We start from the raw sequence: 18,948 nt of genomic DNA, 5'->3' as shown, positions 1-18,948 counted from the left end.
AACGATGACATTCTGAAGCCAGCATTAGGATATTGGAACACATTCAACGTAATCAAGGCAAAGACAATACTGGAACTGGTCAGGCTTGAACCAGGTCCACCAGTTTATCTAACCACTAGGTCTCCACCCGGCTGCCCCACAATTGCCATTGTTGCCATACAGTGCTTGTTAATCCTGTTGTTTGTGTTTCAGATCTGGGATTTGGCCGACCCCGATGGTAAAGGCTATCTGGACAAACAGGTAGGGAATAGATCACTCCCCGACCTTAGCCAGAGTATGACCAATAGCTGGGTTACTCTATGCATGCATGTATGTGTGTGGTCCATGCATGTTAATTAGCTCGGCCAGTGGGACTAAGAGAGGCTCAGTGGGCGACACTGACTCTGGTTTTCTCTCTCAGGGGTTTTATGTAGCTCTGCGGCTGGTGGCTTGCGCTCAGAGCGGACAGGAGGTCAGTCTGTCCAGCCTCAACCTCACAGTCCCTCCCCCCAAGTTTGTGAGTATGGTTCATATAATCCACATATTATTTGTCCATATAAACTTAAAGGTGTAGTCCCGACGATTTTTGCAGGAGATTGATCTGTACGCGGAATTCACAGCAAACCTGCAGACATTTTCCACTCATTACCAATGTAAACAAGCCGTTTACATCCTTTTTCAACACGCACGCTATCGCACACTGTAGGTCTTTGTAGCAAAGGCTCAGTCTGTCAGTATGAGAGAAGAAAAGCCGCCTTCAATCCAGCGAACTGAAGATATCGCAGTCTTCTGACAGCCATGCTTGTCTCTTTGTTTGTAGAAGGACACCAGCAGTCCGTCTCTAAGCAGCACAGTTTCCGCCTCCGTCGAGCCACACTGGGCTGTCAGGGTGAGCGGAAGCACACACACACAGACACACAGACACACAGACACACACACACACACACACACACACACACACACACACACACACACACACTCACTTACATGCACAGGCAGTAGAATAAGCCTGTCACTGTAGAAATGTTTTACATTCATTCAGCGAGTTAAAGGGGAATACCACTCAATCTCCAAAGTCCTATGTGTGACTGTACAGAATTATGTTTATTTCTGAGTCACAAATCTTTCTAATGATGGCATTGTCTTGCTAGAATGTAAACAACAATTTAAAAATGTCATTACAAAATGCAAATAATATAATGTTGGATGGAGAGCTTGTGAAATTGTGATGGGCAAACCGTCTCATTTGTGATTACTACAACAGAATAAAATGTAGCAGATATCACGATTAATTTTTCTGTCCCATAATATGGATTGTCACATTTTTGTATTGCGATATATTGAATTTTGATAAATCATCCCATCCCTAGTAAAGGGAGATTTGATTTGATTTGTAACCAAATACAAGTCTGTCTCACTTCAGTGTTTACATACATTACCTATGCAATCATTTACAGTCTCAAAACACAAATTACTTCAATCCAGTCAGGCAAAAGATAAACAAAGCCAGTGGGGCAGCGGCAGTGTTTCAGCAGGGGACCCAATGCAACAATTACAGACTAGGGCTTTTAGATAACTAGTGTGTGTATTCCTTTCTAGCCTGAGGAGAAGAGTAAATTTGATGGGATATTTGAAAGCTTGGCTCCAGTCAACGGACTGCTGTCAGGAGAAAAGGTCAAACCAGTCCTAATCAACTCCAAGCTACCTCTGGACATCCTTGGGAAGGTATTGATTTTTTTTTTTTATTCCTTAAAGCGTTTGTACATGTTTGTTGGTTCCAAGGTCTCAGAGTAAAGTACATCAGCCTGCACTGAAAAGAATCACCCAAGCACATAAGCACATTTTTTTGCACATGCATACTCGGTCTGTTTACCGAAACGTTTTAAATTTCCCCGTAAATATGAAGCAGCAACAATGACACTCTGCCTGGGGGGATTCTTGCTCACATACTGTAGATTTTTGTTGGCAGTATCCATAAAGGAAATAACTGTTTGATTCCAGTGATGTGTCTGCCATTTGATAAATGTAACACCTCCTTTTAGCATGATTTCTAATGTGGATGTGAAGTAAAACTCCATATGGTTTATTGTAAACAATATGTTAAGAAATCTTGAGGCTGTTGCTTACAGGATAACAGCATCTTTTAGAATGACATCATTCTATTCTGAACACCCTGAATACATTGTTGTCGCTGTACAGTCATGATTTTATCCTCATAGAAACATCATTTGTTTCCCACCTGTAGGTTTGGGACCTCAGTGACATAGATAAAGATGGACATCTGGACAGAGACGAGTTTGCAGTGGTGAGTGTCGTTTTATACATCATTGTCATACATTTATTAATTCCCCCATCATTATTTGTGAATCTCATTGCAAAATGCAAGATGTCAGCGTGCCTAATTTTAGCGGCCCGTAAATACCCATGAAAACCAGGATCTCTCCCCCCCACCCCAGGCCATGCACCTGGTGTACCGGGCCCTGGAGAAGGAGCCGGTCCCTGCCCTCCTCCCCTCCTCGCTCATCCCCCCGTCGAAGAGGAAGAAGAGTCTGGGTTCGGTGCCCAGCGCAGCGCCCGGTCTGCCCGCCAGCCCGCCGCCGCCCAAAGACTCGCTGCGCTCCACGCCCTCCCACGGCAGCATGAACTCGCTCAACAGCACCGGGAGCCTGTCGCCCAAACACACGCTCAAGTCTGCACAGGTAAACACACACCAGGGCTGGGTAATGTCAAGGACCTCGTCATATGATTGGATTTCCATATTATGGGTTAACAATATAGTTGGATTAGATTTCAACATGATTCAAATACAAACTGTACGATGTGTCTTTTTAGTAAAGTGAAACATGACTGTGCATTATTGATATGGATTAGGGGACAAATTAGGCCAAAACCAGATTTTTAATATAATTTTAATGTCCACCATACCACTGTGTCACTGTATTTTAATACCAAATGGCAAAGCATACAGATGATGTTTTTATTTTTTAATCTGAAATGCACCCAAACAGATCAGGTTTTGCAGAATTGGCTCTGAATTTAAAAAATAATCTCTCTCTCTTCTCTCTCTCTCTCTCTCTCTCTCTCTCTCTCTCTCTCTCTCTCTCTGTCTGTCTGTCTCTCTCTGTCTCTCTCTCTCTCTCTCCCTCTCTCTCTCTCTCTCCCTCTCCCTCTCCCTCCCTCAGCATTCGGTGAACTGGGTGGTCCCGGTGTCGGAACGCGGTCGCTATGACGACATCTTCCTGAAGACGGATGCTGACCTGGACGGCTTTGTGAGCGGACAGGAAGTCAAGGACATCTTCATGCACTCTGGACTTCCTCAGAACCTCCTTGCCCACATATGGTACGGTAAACTTCAGCTTGTATCTTTAAAGGCCTGTTGTGTTTCATCTTGCACTCCCTCTATTGGAAAAGACAGGCACATACAGTAGTTAAGTGTCTTGACAGGTTGACAGGCTCACTGTCTCACTGACTGCTTCAGCCGGTGACTGCATCTCTCTCCTTCAGCGATTATTATTCCCAGCCTTGTCCTGCCTGACAGTGCGGTCGGTGTGCTTCAGTCAGACGGTCACTGTGTTGTGTGTGTGTGTGTGTGCGCTCTCCCCCTCCAGGGCTCTGGCAGACACCAGACAGATAGGGAAGCTGACGCGGGAGCAGTTTGCCCTCGCCATGCACTTCATCCAGCAGAAAGTCAGCAAGGGCATCGACCCCCCGCAGGCCCTCACCGCTGACATGATCCCCCCGTCTGAGAGGGGCACCCCTGTGCCGGTAGGTCACGCAAACACACACACACACACACAGGCACGAGGACGCACAGTACACACACGAAAACAACGCCCGCGTAAAAGCATTTTTACCTTAAATGTTGTACGTGTTATATAGTGGTAATATATTAGCTGGGTTTCCATTCAAGTATTTCCATGCAAATTTTGATGTATGAAGAACAATAACAACTTGCCCAATGCGAATCTGTTTTTTCAAGACTCAATTGTTTCTTGTGGATATTTTTTGACATTCTGGAAGCCATTTTATTGGCTTCACTCCAGCTGATGGAAACGCACCTAATTCACATTTTCTGTTTTTTGCGACATTTCAAAAGTTTCCATGAAATTTGCTTCTCAGTTGGATGGAGTAGTAGCTATTATGTTGCCGTGTTTTGACAAGTTTTCTGTTTGTCCAGAGCATGTCGGGCTACATGACCCCAGTGGGATCAGAGATGGCTGCTCTGTCCGAGATGAGACGGGTGAGTCAGCACCTCTTCTTCTTCCCCCCTTCTCTCCAGTTCTCTCCTTCCTCCAGCTCTTTGCATGTTAGGGCAAAGTCATAAAGATGTGGTTTGTCTGCGGGAAACAAAAGCTTTGCAACATCTTCTTCTTTTTGGGCAGGTCGAGGTTTGCGCACACTTTTTTCTGGCCAAATCAGGTAGTCAGTGAAGTGTCAGTCCAGTGCGCTACTAAACCATTTACAGCACTTGTAAAAATAATTTTCCACAAATAATCCGTTCTTTATCGTGCAGTATTCACTTAATTAAAGGTTGTATTATTGTGACTCCTACAGTCTCCCTCTCGATTCGATCAAGAGCCACTTTGTCTACTCAGAGTACTATCTTTGACTACTCTTCAACATCTGTGGGGATTTTGTTTTTTCTGGATAAATAGTACTGGAAATATATATCTACCAAAAGGTAGGAGTTTTTGGTCACAATTCACAACCCTGTCTGACATGGATTATGGCAGACTGTAGAATCTGTGCTTTTTTGTACCTTTTTCCCTTTGCTCGTAGAAAAGCCAACTGTAACTGTTTTTTGTGACTGGCAACTTCAAACCTACCATGCACATCTATGCAAGTCTGTTCATTTAACTGTGTTAAGGAAAGGTTCTCTTTTTCTTGAGCTGCACCAATTTGCCAGTGAATAGACAAATGTGCGGCTGCCCAGTTTGCACATTGTGTGGACTACTTGATAATTCACTCCACTAAGAAAAGAAAATTGAAAAGTTGAAGAGAGTGAGACAGGGTTTTTTTTTTCTATTAAGACTTTAAATGGAAATATGAATCTCTCCCTCCATGGACAGGTGGTGAGTGTTGTGAGGTTATGCATGAGAGTATGAAGGTGTGAAATCAACACCAGGTAGTGGCAAGGGCTGAACAATATGGTGGTGGTGGGAGGGTGTGTATGTGTGTGTGTGTGTGTGTGTGGGAGGTGGGGGGGTGGGAGGGCACAGATGCTGCTTTCATGACTGGCAGCAACATCTAAATCAGCCGTTTAAAAAAGTACTATCCTCCACTTTGGCAGCTTGATTTTACCAGACACTCACTGCCCACTCTTGTTCTTCTTCTTGCCCTAACTCTTCTGCTGCTGATGTTTCTACCTCAACCCCCCCCTCTCTCTCTCTACTCTCTCAGGCTATAATGTTCAAGCTGTGGGTAGGTAACATGGACTTCAGTTAACCCGCAAATGCTTTCAGCGGCTGGCTAGGCAGGCAGATTAGTGGAAAGCATTTGTGAGACAGCTCTCTCCTTTTCAATGCAGTGCAGTTCAGTTGGTTACAGCGACAGTATCTCAACCTCCTCAGTTCTTTGCTGATCAAGGGAAGGTTCAAGATGTTTGGAAGCCAGTTCTATTGGTCATTTTTTTGCTTTTGAGAAAGTGGTTGCAGCCTTCTATTAGGATTTGTTCGCAGCGCCGGTGTAAATCAATGGGGACTGAAGCCATTGCTCACAAAGTTGCATGAAAAACATTCCATTTACTTACATAAAGTGTAACAGTACTCTGATTAAAGGTCCAGCGCAATGAGATTTCTCAATTTCATGATATAATTTAACAAAGGGCATGTTAATGTAAAGTTACCCAAATTATTATAACTGTCAGCATTATGGAAATTTGAAAAACTCTCCCTCTGGTTGTCAACAGAATCAAACAGATTTAGAAATCCAATCTACTTCCTGGTGTTAAGTGATGTCACCTACACCCAGGTTTTAATGAATGCTCTGATTGGTCGACAGTAAGCATAGTTAATGAGGTGCCCCGTAGTCTGTCAGCTACTTGCCAAACTAGCCAAACTCTCTGTGCCTCCATTGTTGCTGGGTGTCAAAGTTCCAACACTGGATATTTGTTCCCCAAAGAACAATACTGGCTGCAGTGGAAGCTCCGGCTCTCACTCAGTCCAACAAGCTTTTTACCACCTAACCATTAAAAACAGAAAAAAATGATGCTCATTCTGTTAGAAATCAACATCAAACCTTTCCTGACTGAGTTGAAATCATTGCACTGGATCTTTAAATAATGGAACAGCTTGAAAGGATTGTTTTTTGAGAGAAATGGTTTCAGTCTCCATTGATTTGCACTAGCAAAGCCAACAAATACTACCAGGAGACTACTGGCAGTTTCTCAAAAACGCCCACATGAAAACCTTTTGAATGTTCCAAGAGGATGCCTGGTTATTAATCGATACGACAGGCTTCTACAAAATCCTGCACCTTTCCTTTTACCAATTATGGCAGTGGTGGTGACCCTCCCCAGACGTTGGTGCCTGACCCAGCCCCCCACCCGCCGCTCCAATCCTCTGTGGTGCTCCTCACACCGACCAATGGTTTCTCTCCTGTCCTCTCTTTGCCTTTTTTCTCTCTCTCCTTCCTTTTTGCCCGGTCTAGCTTCGCTTGGTTGGTGTCATCTCATCATCTCACTCACGCCACATCAAATGAGATTTACTGTCCTTGTCTTTCTTTTGTCTTCCTCTCTTTCTCTCCGTCTTGCCCTATGTCTCTTCGTAACTCTTTGTCTTTTCTCCCTCTTTCTCTCTCTCTATCCATCCGTGTCTCTCCCTCTCTACAGGACAGCTCCAGTTCAGTGGGTTCGGGAGAGTTCACAGGCATCAAGGAGTTGGATGACATCAGCCAGGAGATCGCCCAGCTGCAGAGGTAACAAACAATACCAGCGGTAACGCTTCAATAACGTCACAGTAGTGACAGCACATAGCCTGCCAGTTTTACTTTCATTTATTGTTTAAAGCTGCAGTTTGGAAGATCCTTTTTCATGTTACATATCATTTAGCCAAAACATGATACAGTAAAATCAGTAGCAACAATGTAGGCAACAGCAGATGTGTTTCAAACTTACAAACCGCAGCTTTAATTTGAGTGTCATTTTCGTTTCAGTTTGTTGCTCTTATTCAATACTATTCACATTTCACACAATGACTTGTTTAGTGATGTTTTATGTCAAAGTTCTTTCACTTTAGCAGAACTTGTCATTTGTCAACCTCCAACAGTATCCTGTGCACACTAGCAGCCAAACACTGTGGTTGTCAGAATCAAGCATATGATTATCTAAGGTCATGTGGTATTATTTTATGCGAATTAAGTGAATTTATGCGAATCTGTTTTAACAAGGATTCATAGTACTGAGTATATAGTATACATAGTAGTATAGTAGGCTACTGTTTTTGAAATTGGGTAGCAAGGTATTTTTTCAGTACGGGCACATCGTGCAACACTACTAGGTCAGAAAGTGATGCTGACTACGGGTCCCCAGATTATTCAATTCTGGTGGTTGACCGTTCATGAACACATATACAGGTATGTTCATTGCAAAATTAAAATGTTCTGCCAAAATGAAATACCAGTTGACACCAAGTATCATTGTGCTTGATGAGTCATTTGATTGCTGTGTTTATTTTGTCCCTTTTATGTTCACCATTATCATCGTAGTGAACATATCCCCTTTATATTATGCTAAAGTTTGCCCAGTTGAGTCTTCCTTCTCACTGTCTGAAGGAAAAATTTGGACACCAAGATGTCATGTGGAACATTTTTGTATCTTTTCTTTTCATATGGCTTCTGAGTAAGTTCCAGTTGTGTCTTTTCCTTGTATTGGGGTTTCCAAAGGGATCCTTTCCAAACGATCCTTACACTTGGAGTCTTTTTTTCTTTTTCATTGTTAAGGCACACATTTGCAAAATGGCAAAACTCTGGGGCATAGCAAATTAATTGCTTTAAAATCTCACAAAAATCACTTTTATTTGATTTGAATTTACAAACCATTGGAGAAAATCTCAAGGCACACCTGGACTCACTCCATAATGGTGGCTTGGTGCCACTGCTATGCACTCAGTGTACAACACAATGGGAGCACCTTCTTAATAATGAGTTACCTCCCACAATCCATGTCTCAGTTGTCCTTTAACCAGCATACTCCCCTTCAACCACATCTCCTCTTCATAATTAAAGTGGATTTAACAGGTGAAATCAGTGAGGGATCATAGCTTTCACCTAAATTCACCTGGTTGGTCTATTTCATGGAAAGAAATGGTGTTCCTAATGCATTGTACACTGGTTGCACAACACAACAGTTCCTAAGGCATATTCTCATTCCTAACCTGAAGCAAACCAAAGCTATGCAGCTCAAACCCAAGCCTGTAAACCATTAGTCTTCCTCGGCTTGACTGTCGCAGTTTAGACCGATGGGTTAGAACATTAGTTGATAGATTAGTGATAAAATGCACACTTAAAAAGGAAACATGAAATATCAAATGTGGATGAGTCCTTTGCTACTCATCTTGGCTTTACCTCATCGTACTGCCTTCTCCCTTCTTCCGTTCATCCATCCACCCACCCAGCCAGCCATCCACTCTTCCTTTAATGTGTGTATTTTATCAATTTTTTGTTTGTTCACCACTTACTCTCCATGCTGCGTCAGCACTCTTGCTTTTACCCAGTGGAATACTCTCAGGTAAACAGACCAGCTACTGAATATCCACGGGCTGGCACTCTGTCAAACGTACAATCACACACTGATATACAGTACGGTCACAGAATGACAGGAGAAAAACAATACAGACTTCAGTTTAACTGTGTGGCTCTCCAGTACTGACAGTGTCCAGTTCTGCTGTAAAGGCCCTAGAGCGACCTTGGATATCAAAAGGCTTCACACTCTTTCAAATTTTTATTACCTAAAGTCATGAAATCAAGCTCTAGATACCATAATAATTTGGGAAATAATCTGCTGCACTCTGCAACAAAAAGCTAAAGTAAAAGAAGAATTGAATCTTTCAAGATGACCACGTCCCAAATAATGGCTGAAAAACTCTTTCAAATTTTTATTACCTAAAGTCATGAAATCAAGCTCTAGATACCATAATAATTTGGGAAATAATCTGCTGCACTCTGCAACAAAAAGCTAAAGTAAAAGAAGAATTGAATCTTTCAAGATGACCACGTCCCAAATAATGGCTGAAAAACATAAGATCAATATCAGTGAGCAAATAAATCAATCCTCTGGAAAATCTGTGGACTAATTTGAAGAGGAATGTGCACAGGAGGTCCTCTTGCAGTTTGAGTGAGCTTTTGTAAAGACTAATGGAAGAAAATTCCTGAATCCAGATGAGCTAAGTCGGTAGCGACTCATCCACAGACTTACTGCTGTTATTAAAGCAAAAGGTGCTTCTGCTCACTAGTAATTAAAGCATGTGCACACTTACACAGCCAAGGTGTTTTAGTTTTCTATTTTTAATACGTTGTCAGAAATGAGTCTCCTTTTGTTTTTATCTTGATTTTACTGGTTACTATATCCAAACTAGGAGGCAATCAGCAGAGCTCAACCAACGTTGAACAATTGTCCAACTTGCAACGCTACAACCTCCGTAACAGTTTATGTTTGTTTATCGTTTGTGTTCCGGAATGATTTTCTGATAAAATAGCATGTGAAAACAATGCTGTTTAGTAGCCGTCTTAGAAGTCCTGGATGTTGGGCATTCCCCATCAGCCAATTAACACAGCATACTAGTTATGGTTACAAATTGCTAATCATGTATTGGTGGAAATCCCAGATCCAGATTATCATCCACACCAACTGATCCTTGGGCCAAGGGCTGTCTGTCCACCAAATTTCAGCCAAATCCATTTGTATCATTTTGAAATGCCTTGCTAACAAACAGACAGGTGTGAAAACATAACCTCTTTCCAACTTTGTTGGTGGAGGTAATAAAAGTGAAAAAATCAGATTTAATGGGTTTTCATTTCAGGCCTCAAGACGATAAAAGCTGGAACATTTCAAAGAGTGTGTAGACTTTTGATATCCACTGTGTGTGTGTGTGGCAACCTGCTCCACTCCAAGGACGGGTACTGAAAACTAGCTAACATTAGTTAAAGACTGCAATACAACACAAAAGGGGCAGCTGTATGCAGAAATACACATTACTATATTTTTTCTTTTTTTTTTTCTTTTTCATGTCATTGTAGATTTGATAGAATCCCAGTCCAATGTCTTGTTATTATGATGTGTTGATGTGTGTGCAGAGGAGCTGCTTTAGACACAGCAGGGGGGATGGGGGTTGATGCAATGTTATTTCTGTAACCATAAGTGTGTGTATGTGTGTGTGTGTCTGTGTGTGTGTGTGTGTCTGCACCCATGTGTGCATATGTCCATGTGTGTTCATGCCTGTGTGTGTCAGGGAGAAGTACACACTGGAGCAGGACATCAGGGAGACAGAGGAGGCCATCAGACATAAGACTGCAGAGGTGCAGGTGAGGACAGCTTTCACTTTATTAGATTCACATATAAAATACACTGTTTAGGGATGTACAGATACCAATATGGTATTGGATATTGGGCTGATACCAGGCTAAAATAGGGTGTTACTCAGAGAATCCGTAAGATGTCAAAAAAAAAAATTATAATTTCTTAAGTTCACTTTCTGAATATTTTTATGTAAAAACACACCAGTCTTATCAGCCTAAATCATAAAGTGGGGCTGCAGTGAAGAAGAGCGTCTCATCCCCACTAATCGAGACCCCATAGATTGACCCTCTTTGCCCAAATGAAATTCAGGTGTCACACATATACACTGGTGGGAAATCTCCACCCGCAGGAAGATAGGCACCCATGGGTTCCCTTTCCTTTGTCTTCTGTCAGGAGATGCAGAACGACCTGGACAGAGAGACGGCCAGCCTGCAGGAGCTGGAGGCCCAGAAACAAGACGCCCAGGACCGCCTGGAGGAGATGGACCAGCAGAAACACAAGCTAGAGGACATGCTGAACGAAGTGCGGATTAAATGCCAGGAGGAGTCTCAGATGGTGAGGAAGGGGCGGGAGGAACTGGGGGTGGAGGAGAGAGAGAGAGAGAGAGGTGAAGGGAGGGAATGACGGAGGAAGAGAGTCGACCTACGCAAACACAAACCTGTGATGTGCTGACCAATAGGAGGAGGAGAGAGGGAAAAGGGAAAGATGGATGGAGCGAAGGAGGATGAGATGGAGGGAGGAGGGGCAGGAAATGAAGGGAAGGAGAATGACATATGGAAGAGATGGACCCAGATAACACAAACTAGAGGACGTTCTGAGTGAAGTCAGGATCATATATCAAGAAGAGACTCAGATGGAGAGATAAGAGAGGGTGAGAAGGAATGATGAAATGAAAGAGGATAGAGAGAGAGAGAGATAAAGCAGCAACAGACACAAACACACAACATATTGAGCATTCAATTCAGGAAGTATTTCATTTCAAGAAATATCTCTCACCCTCTCCCAACTGAATCTGATATCCCTTCTCCTAAAAATCACCTTGATCTCTCTCCTTCACTCTTATATCTTTTCCTAGAACCGCTTTCTTACATGATCCATAGTCACAGGAATATTGTAAGGGCATTGTTTTATGATGGGTTTTAGTCTGGTACATGACTTGCGTTACATATCAGATAAAGTAGGTATGCCTTAAAAATCATCCTAAATCCTAAAAGTCAACCTAGTCGACATGCACATCCACATCTGAATCAAATGTTAATCAGAGAGTGAGTGAGAGGAGAAAGTACAGTGAAAGATGTTTGGTCTGAAGAGCTTTCTGTACAGACTTTCTTTTTTTTCTATTTGAAAAGCTGAAAATAGAACCAGTATGGGCATATTCACACCATGCCATTTATTTTCTTTAAAAAGCTCAGTGTGCAGATAATGAAAAAGCACTTTGTTTCCATAACGACATCAGACGCTCTATTCAGCTTGTAATGACGTGGTGTTTTGTTTCTATCATAAAATTGACGTTGGTTACATAAATGAATAGATACATGCGTGTTGCATGTACCACTTGTTTGGGTTTCTCTGTATTCTGCTTGTGAGGCAGAGGAGCCAATCAGCTGCTAGTGTAGCATGAAACTCTTCATTGTGATTGGTTGGCTCACAAAAAAGTCTAAGTCATGAGATCTTCTCTACAAAGACCATCAAATGTTAGCGTCTCAAAAAGTTGTGTGTGTGGGCAGGTACCTTACGGATTTATCAACCAAAGACAAATTCTACTGGCATTTGGTGCTTGGCGAATGTTAATTCGGGACCCAGCCTCCATCGCTTCCCTCTCTTTACCTCTTCACCTCTCTCTTCTCTGTCCGGCCTACAGATCTCCTCCCTCCAGAGCCAGATCCACTCCCAGGAGTCGGACCTGCAGAGCCAGGAGGAGGAGCTGTGCCGCGCCAAGGCCGACCTGGGCCGCCTGCAGCAGGAAGAGAACCAGCTGGAGCAGAGCCTGGCCGCCGGCAAGATCCAGCTGGAGACCATCATTAAGTCCCTGAAGGCCACGCAGGACGAGATCAACCAGGTAGGACAGAGGGTGATGGAGGAGGAGGAGGAGGAGGAGGAGGAGGAGGAGGAGGAGGAGGAGGAGGAGGAGGAGGAGGAGGAGGAGGAGGAGGATGGAGATTGTGAAAGCCACGCAGAACCAGTTAGTTTAGGATTTGGGTGTAGGGTCAAGATTGAAATTAGAATTAGGTTTAGGTTAAGGTAAGGGTTAATCTTAAGGTCAGTTTAGGGGTAGAGAATGAATGTAGTCAATGGAATGTCCTCACAAGTATAGTATTATATATGTGTGTGTGTGTGTGTGTGTGTGTGTGCCTTAAAGTCACCAGCAGGGAGCAGTATTGTACTACAGAATCCGCTTCTTTATTCTTGCTATTACAGTCAACATGTGTCCTCCCATGCCACTAGAGGAACTGAAGAACAACATTTAGCTGTGTGTGTGTGTTTCACAGGTGTGTCAGTTTCATTTAGCATCATCTGCTGTTACTTCTCATCTATCTCCTGGCAATCACTCATCTCACACGCTGCCTTTAACCACCTTTAACAAGCACACACACACACACACACACACACATATACATGTCCAAGCATACATACACATATACGTTCAACTTGACTTCAACTGGACAAACACATGAAGTATGACGTGTGAAGATAGATGATATTCACCTGCATCTAATTGAGTGACCACACACACACACACACACACACACACACACGCACCAATACCCTGGAGCCTGACCGAATTACAGAGCGACAGTCTATTTTCTGCCACTACTCTCCAGTCGAAAGGTCACACTGGGGGTTAAAGAAACCCAGCAGTTCATCATTTCCTCACGCTCACCTGCAATAATATCCCGCCTTATTGCTTCCAGGAACATTCATGTTGATTTTCATGACATAGTCCTCCCAGGCCTTTGTATTATTCACAAAACCTCACGTTAGACCTGTGTCCCAGCTGTTCACTGGGCCGAGGTGCGTGCCGTGTACCCAAAACATCATGGGTTTGAATCCAGTTCTTTTATCTTCTGTTGAATGCCAGCAGCAATATTATTTCATCACTCCATTTGTCCCCAGCAGAGATGTTTATAAGTGGCTTTGATTCCATGAATGACGATTGCCATTGCCTTCACAATTTTCCTCATGTTATGATCATTTGTTATTGCTATGATTAATACTTTTTTTTTTTTAGATTTAATTAGACGTCATTATGCTATGATAAATCATTTAGAAAATGACTTATTTGGGGAAAAAATAAATACATCAAAAATCTTCAGCTGTTAAATTAGAACATACCTACAGTATATAATAATAAAAAAATCACTATAATTTCAGTCACTACAAATTATCCTAGAGACTGTATAAGAATGACTACTATAATCAGGTTTCACTCCCATCATTATTATCCCCCCACATACAGTACAGACAGTTCTACAATTCAAATCAACAACTGGAATCTTCCCATATGGGTCCCTGGGACTAAATCTTATCAAATGGGGGTCTGTGGCCTAATTCTTATCTATTTGTGGGTCTGTGAAATGAACACATTTAAGAACCTGTGCCTTAAACCCCTAGTCAAAGATCCACCTCCCCTCTTCTCCGGGCTTTTCTTCTTGAAGACACCGATTTGCTTGATTAGCGTTCCTTTACTAAGTTCCTCATATGTTATTTCACAGATGCCATAATACTAAACGCAGACGGTATGGTCCACACTCCTAGGAAAATAATTGTTCCTTATTTACATTCAGGTTTTTAACATTCTGGATTCATTCATGTTGATGACATTAATAATGACGTAAAGCTGAAACGTTTCTGTTCTTCTACTCGTCATACTTTTTGAGTGGTTATCATACTATCTGTGTTCTGTTTTTGGCCTATGCACCAGTTCTGATCACAAGCGACTTTTTGACTTAATGAAAGATGCCAAAACCCCCATCTGTCAATCACCTGGGTTCATGAACTATGGAACTGGAACTACTGGGTCCCAGGCTGAAAAAGTTGTAAAGAGGTGTCTAAAGCAGCATGAAGCAGTAAAACATGACTGATGCCCTACAGAGTTTTAATTCCACTTATGTATGCGTGTGTGTCCCCTCCAGGCTCGCAGTAAGCTGTCCCAGATCCAGGACAGCCAACAGGAGGTATCTAAAAGCATCGAGCAGTACAACAGCACCTTGAACGGGACCCACGGAGGCAGCATGACCAACCTGGCCGACATGAGCGAAGGCTTCAGCGACAGAGAGAACGGCGGATTCCCACCCATGGTGAGGGCAGCACAGGTGTGTATTTTTTTGTTTTTTTTGTGTGTGTGCATACATGCAGTAAACTTTTGCCAGGCTTATTGTGATGTTCTGAACCACATCCACAATGTCATGTTTGATTCAGTAGGACTTCCCTCCATGTTGAACTTCAAAAGCTTTTTTTCTGGCCACCTAGGAGAAAGCCCGAAGCCTCAAAATGTCATCCAATTAATCTTTTTTTATCCCCTATTTTTATCTCTGTATGGTGTTTGAATAACTTCCAGATAGTGCACTTTCGTTGGTTAGGGCTTCAGAATGGGTTACTATAGCCTCTTTTGGCCCATAATGGGTGTTTACCAGGACTGATAATGCAATACCTGTCAAATAATGTAATCATTTGTGAAAATGTAGTAATATGTCCCTCTATATGGGTTAAAAATTTAATAAGATCTGATATTGTAATACTTAGAAAGTTAATTATTTCAATATCAGTCTGGACATGTTTTGAGATCATCTGGCAATCTATAATATTAACAGCTTTTATGACACATTTGACCATTTAAAGGACATTTTATTATATTTAGACAAGTTATTACTTTAATCGACATTTATTACCGATTATCATATTATCAATTCCTGTTGTTGGATTTTAGTATTGGTGAAATCAGATATCAGTGCCCTCCTTTAGCCCTCCTTTTTGGCCTGATGATGGTAAATCCCAGCTTCTGGCTCTTTTCTTTATAGTTTCTCCATCCCCTCTCCTCCTCCTCCTCCTCCTCCTCATCGCCCTGCCTTATTATCAGCTAGACAAGAGATTACCAGCAGTATGCAAAACGTAGCGTGCCAAATCCTTTCGCTATCACACCTGTCATTCTAAACGTCTCTCGCTAAGACCCCGGCTATTATTTCTCTCCCTGACACTCCATTGTGTTCCCTGCAGACTTGGAGCCTTTGGGCCTTTCAGATTCCCCCTGCACTGATCTAATCCTACGGTTTAGTACCGCTCCTATTGACTTTCCTCATAATAACATCATTACCTCGGCTCAGGCCCTCTCACACCTGGCAAACAGCTCTTACTCTCGCTTAAAATTTCCACCCTAAAGCAAATTCACACATGCTGCTATGATTTTGGAGGGTTCGGTCTTGATTTGTGGACAAGTGAAACACTCCCCTTCGATGTGGGTCAGAAGCAAAAGAGTAAAAGACAAGCAAATTAAACAAACAGAAGACTCATTTGGGTATTGTGGTGGAGCTTGTCTATTGACAGCCAATTGCAAACTGACTGTCAATGTGAGTAACCATGATGATTTCACAGGGGTAACGACCAATTTTGCTAGGTTAGATTAGATTAAATGGAAATTTAAAGAACACTGTGGGGAAAATGGCTCATCTTACTGAAGGACCCTTCTTTTTTATCCAAAGAGCACCCAACCCCACAATATTTAACATTAGCATTCCAACCTCCTATCTTATAAAGTGTCTAGACGTTCACATTATCAGATTCACAGATGGAGTATGACATGTACAGAAATTTAAGCAGAACGTGCAGATGTGCCGTCTGGCTCATAACAGTAAGCACCATGAAGCATTAAAACTGCTTGGGATGTAAAAGCTCCAACAAATACTCTTGTGTCCACAAAACCGGCCTCCCACTCACTGTGCAACAGCTCCAGGTTTTCCACCTTGATGACAACACAGATTATAACCTTGATTCATTGGTTCCTAGTTGCAGGAGAGAAGTCTGCAAGTTCATACATTTTGGCTGAACTGTCAACAGATCCTGGTAATAATATATACAAGTTGCGTTTTAGGGTGGATTTTCCCTTTAAGCGCTTTACCTGTACACTTATAGAGAGAAAGCTCCTCCCCCTCTAGAAACACACTGGAGCTTATTCTTCTTTCTCCTTAATACCTCAAAGAGATGAATGGCAGTGTGTATGAGCACTGTGTATGGGAATGCTTGGAAATATGTGTGTGTGTGTGTGTGTGTGTGTGTGTGTGTGTGTGTGCATCTGCTAGATAAACCCTGGCTGAAGTGGTAAGATCACCTTTGTGGTTAGTTTTGCGTGGGAATGGGGGATTCAACACCGTAAGAGTCCACAACAAATACAAGGTCACTGGAGCCCATTCAGAAGCTCTAAGCAAGGAAATGATACTATTGGATCTGACTCTCTTAAAGGTGCTATGTGTAGCATTGCAGCATCAATAAATCATTACCACATAAAAAAAAAAGACCAAAGATTTAGGAGCGCTTCTTGGTACCAGAAATGTCCACTAGGGATGGGAGGATATGCTTATCTCATGATACGATACCACTTTTTTTGACATATTACAGCATTACAGTACCATAGAGTCTGTTTGAGATCTGCTGCATTGCTTTAGGGTACAAATGAAATTGCTTTACGGCACAAAACAGTAAGAGGGCGCTGTTCTTCCAGAGCAAACAGAGCTAAAGCTTTCAGAGTTTCTGCCAATGACAGATGGTGGAAGGAGTGAAAGGCCGATGGGAAAAATCACTTCCAACATGTTTATCCTCTTCAGTAAAGCCAGAGAGAAAACCTTTAACCAAAGACGGTTTATGTGAAATGTGGTCTTACTTTTGAGAAACACTAATAGTAACACTGGCGTGATATATACGCTACCAATCATCTCAATCATGGTCTCATTTGTTTACAGTAATCGTTCCATGGTAACGCAATTAATTTGACAGTATTTTAAAATGCTACACACCTTTAAGTAAGGGAAGGATATAAAATATATAGCATAGTTAGCATTTTCATTTTAACGGCCAGAAAAAAATGTCAGTCAGGTGAATGAGAGTTTAAGAGGTAGGGAAAAAGTGTCTGTGTGTGTAATGTATATATTTGGGATCAACAGTGGGATCAGGGTCAGGGTTTCTTATTGAAACAGAGTGGAGGCCTGCTAATGAACCATAACAAGTTAGAGCATTTAGATTTAGGCCAGCACAGAGCCAGGCTGGCACGTGAAGGAAAGTCCCTCTGTAACCCAACACACACCACACACACACACACACACACACACACACACACACACACACACACACACACACACACACAGAGGAATGTGACTGGGCAGACGAGAGCTTCCTCTCCAGAAGGCTTTGACTCGGACCAGCTGAGAGCAGTAGAGTAGAACATACAGAAAAAGGCAAATTGCTAAAGAATGAAAATTGCTTCCCTGTTTTCTAAAGTGAAACTCGAGCTCAGTGGGACGAGGGCAGGTGTGTGTGTGTGTGTGTGTGTGTGTGTGTGTGTGTGTGTGTGTGTGTGTGTGTGTGTGTGCGCGCGCCTGCTGTCATTTGGTTTAATAACGACAGGGGCTTTACTCCTTCTAGACATTCTTGTGGAAGTGCCTCTTCAGTCTGAATCCTGCACTTCTGGCTGAGTGGACGGTTATTAAGATGGATGAAGCCGGTTTCATCTGGCAGGCCTGATGTAGTTAGACATACAGGAAAGTGTGTGTGTGTGTGTATGTAAGTGCGTGCATGCATGTTTAGTTTTGTGTGAAGTTTAACATGTAGACTGTGCGAATGAGCACTTGGCCAAGTCTTAAACACAATAAACCAATCTATCTTTCTTTCTTTCTTGCTTGCTTTCTTGCTTTCTTTCTTTCTTGCTTTCTTTCTTTCTTTCTCTGCAGGAGGACCCGTTCAAGGTGAAGCCATCTGTGTTCAATAGCCAGCCTCAGGAGCTTCATACTGACCCCTTCCACTCTGAAGACCCCTTCAAAACAGACCCCTTCAAAGGTTCTCACTGTCCCCCTCTATCTATTTATCTGTTCTCTCTCTCTCTCTCTCTGCTCTGTCTTTTCCCTCAGGGTACATTATCCTCCTCTTCTCAGACTGACCCTTGTGATCCCTCCCTTCTCCTCTGTCATCCATCTGTCCTGCCTCTCCTCTCTCCTTTTCCTCTTTTTCTCCATGATGGTCTTCATCTTCAACTTTATTCTACTTGATTCTCCTCTCCTCTCCTCTCCTCTCCTCTCCTCTCCTCTCCTCTCCTCTCCTCTCCTCTCCTCTCCTCTCCAGCTTGGCTGAGTCTGTGTTTACTGAGTGCCTGTACTGTTGTCTGTTTATCTTCAGTTTGCTGTGTAATTTGTTCTCTCTCTCCCCCAGGCAGCTTGTTTGTCTTCAGCTTGCATTGGTCTCTGACTGTCTTCTGT

At 42.7% G+C, this 18,948-nt stretch overlaps 1 protein-coding gene across 1 annotated transcript in view; it reads left to right on the top strand.

Annotated features, from left to right (window-relative positions):
- Positions 1 to 18,948, top strand: part of eps15l1a (epidermal growth factor receptor pathway substrate 15-like 1a) — a 37,971-nt gene that overhangs the window by 2,725 nt on the left and 16,298 nt on the right. The window contains exons 4-17 of the mRNA XM_078285866.1: positions 193 to 240; positions 401 to 496; positions 800 to 868; positions 1,579 to 1,704; positions 2,225 to 2,284; positions 2,436 to 2,678; positions 3,162 to 3,319; positions 3,588 to 3,744; positions 6,809 to 6,894; positions 10,425 to 10,497; positions 10,886 to 11,047; positions 12,354 to 12,551; positions 14,626 to 14,790; positions 18,427 to 18,532. Of these exons, the coding sequence (XP_078141992.1) occupies positions 193 to 240; positions 401 to 496; positions 800 to 868; positions 1,579 to 1,704; positions 2,225 to 2,284; positions 2,436 to 2,678; positions 3,162 to 3,319; positions 3,588 to 3,744; positions 6,809 to 6,894; positions 10,425 to 10,497; positions 10,886 to 11,047; positions 12,354 to 12,551; positions 14,626 to 14,790; positions 18,427 to 18,532 (1,747 nt within the window). The remainder of the gene's footprint in view (positions 1 to 192; positions 241 to 400; positions 497 to 799; positions 869 to 1,578; positions 1,705 to 2,224; positions 2,285 to 2,435; positions 2,679 to 3,161; positions 3,320 to 3,587; positions 3,745 to 6,808; positions 6,895 to 10,424; positions 10,498 to 10,885; positions 11,048 to 12,353; positions 12,552 to 14,625; positions 14,791 to 18,426; positions 18,533 to 18,948) is intronic.

This window comes from Centroberyx gerrardi, chromosome 9 (assembly GCF_048128805.1).
Source record: "Centroberyx gerrardi isolate f3 chromosome 9, fCenGer3.hap1.cur.20231027, whole genome shotgun sequence".
In the NCBI taxonomy this organism is placed as follows: Eukaryota; Metazoa; Chordata; class Actinopteri; order Beryciformes; family Berycidae; genus Centroberyx; species Centroberyx gerrardi.
This window is presented reverse-complemented; position numbering and strand designations above follow the sequence as displayed.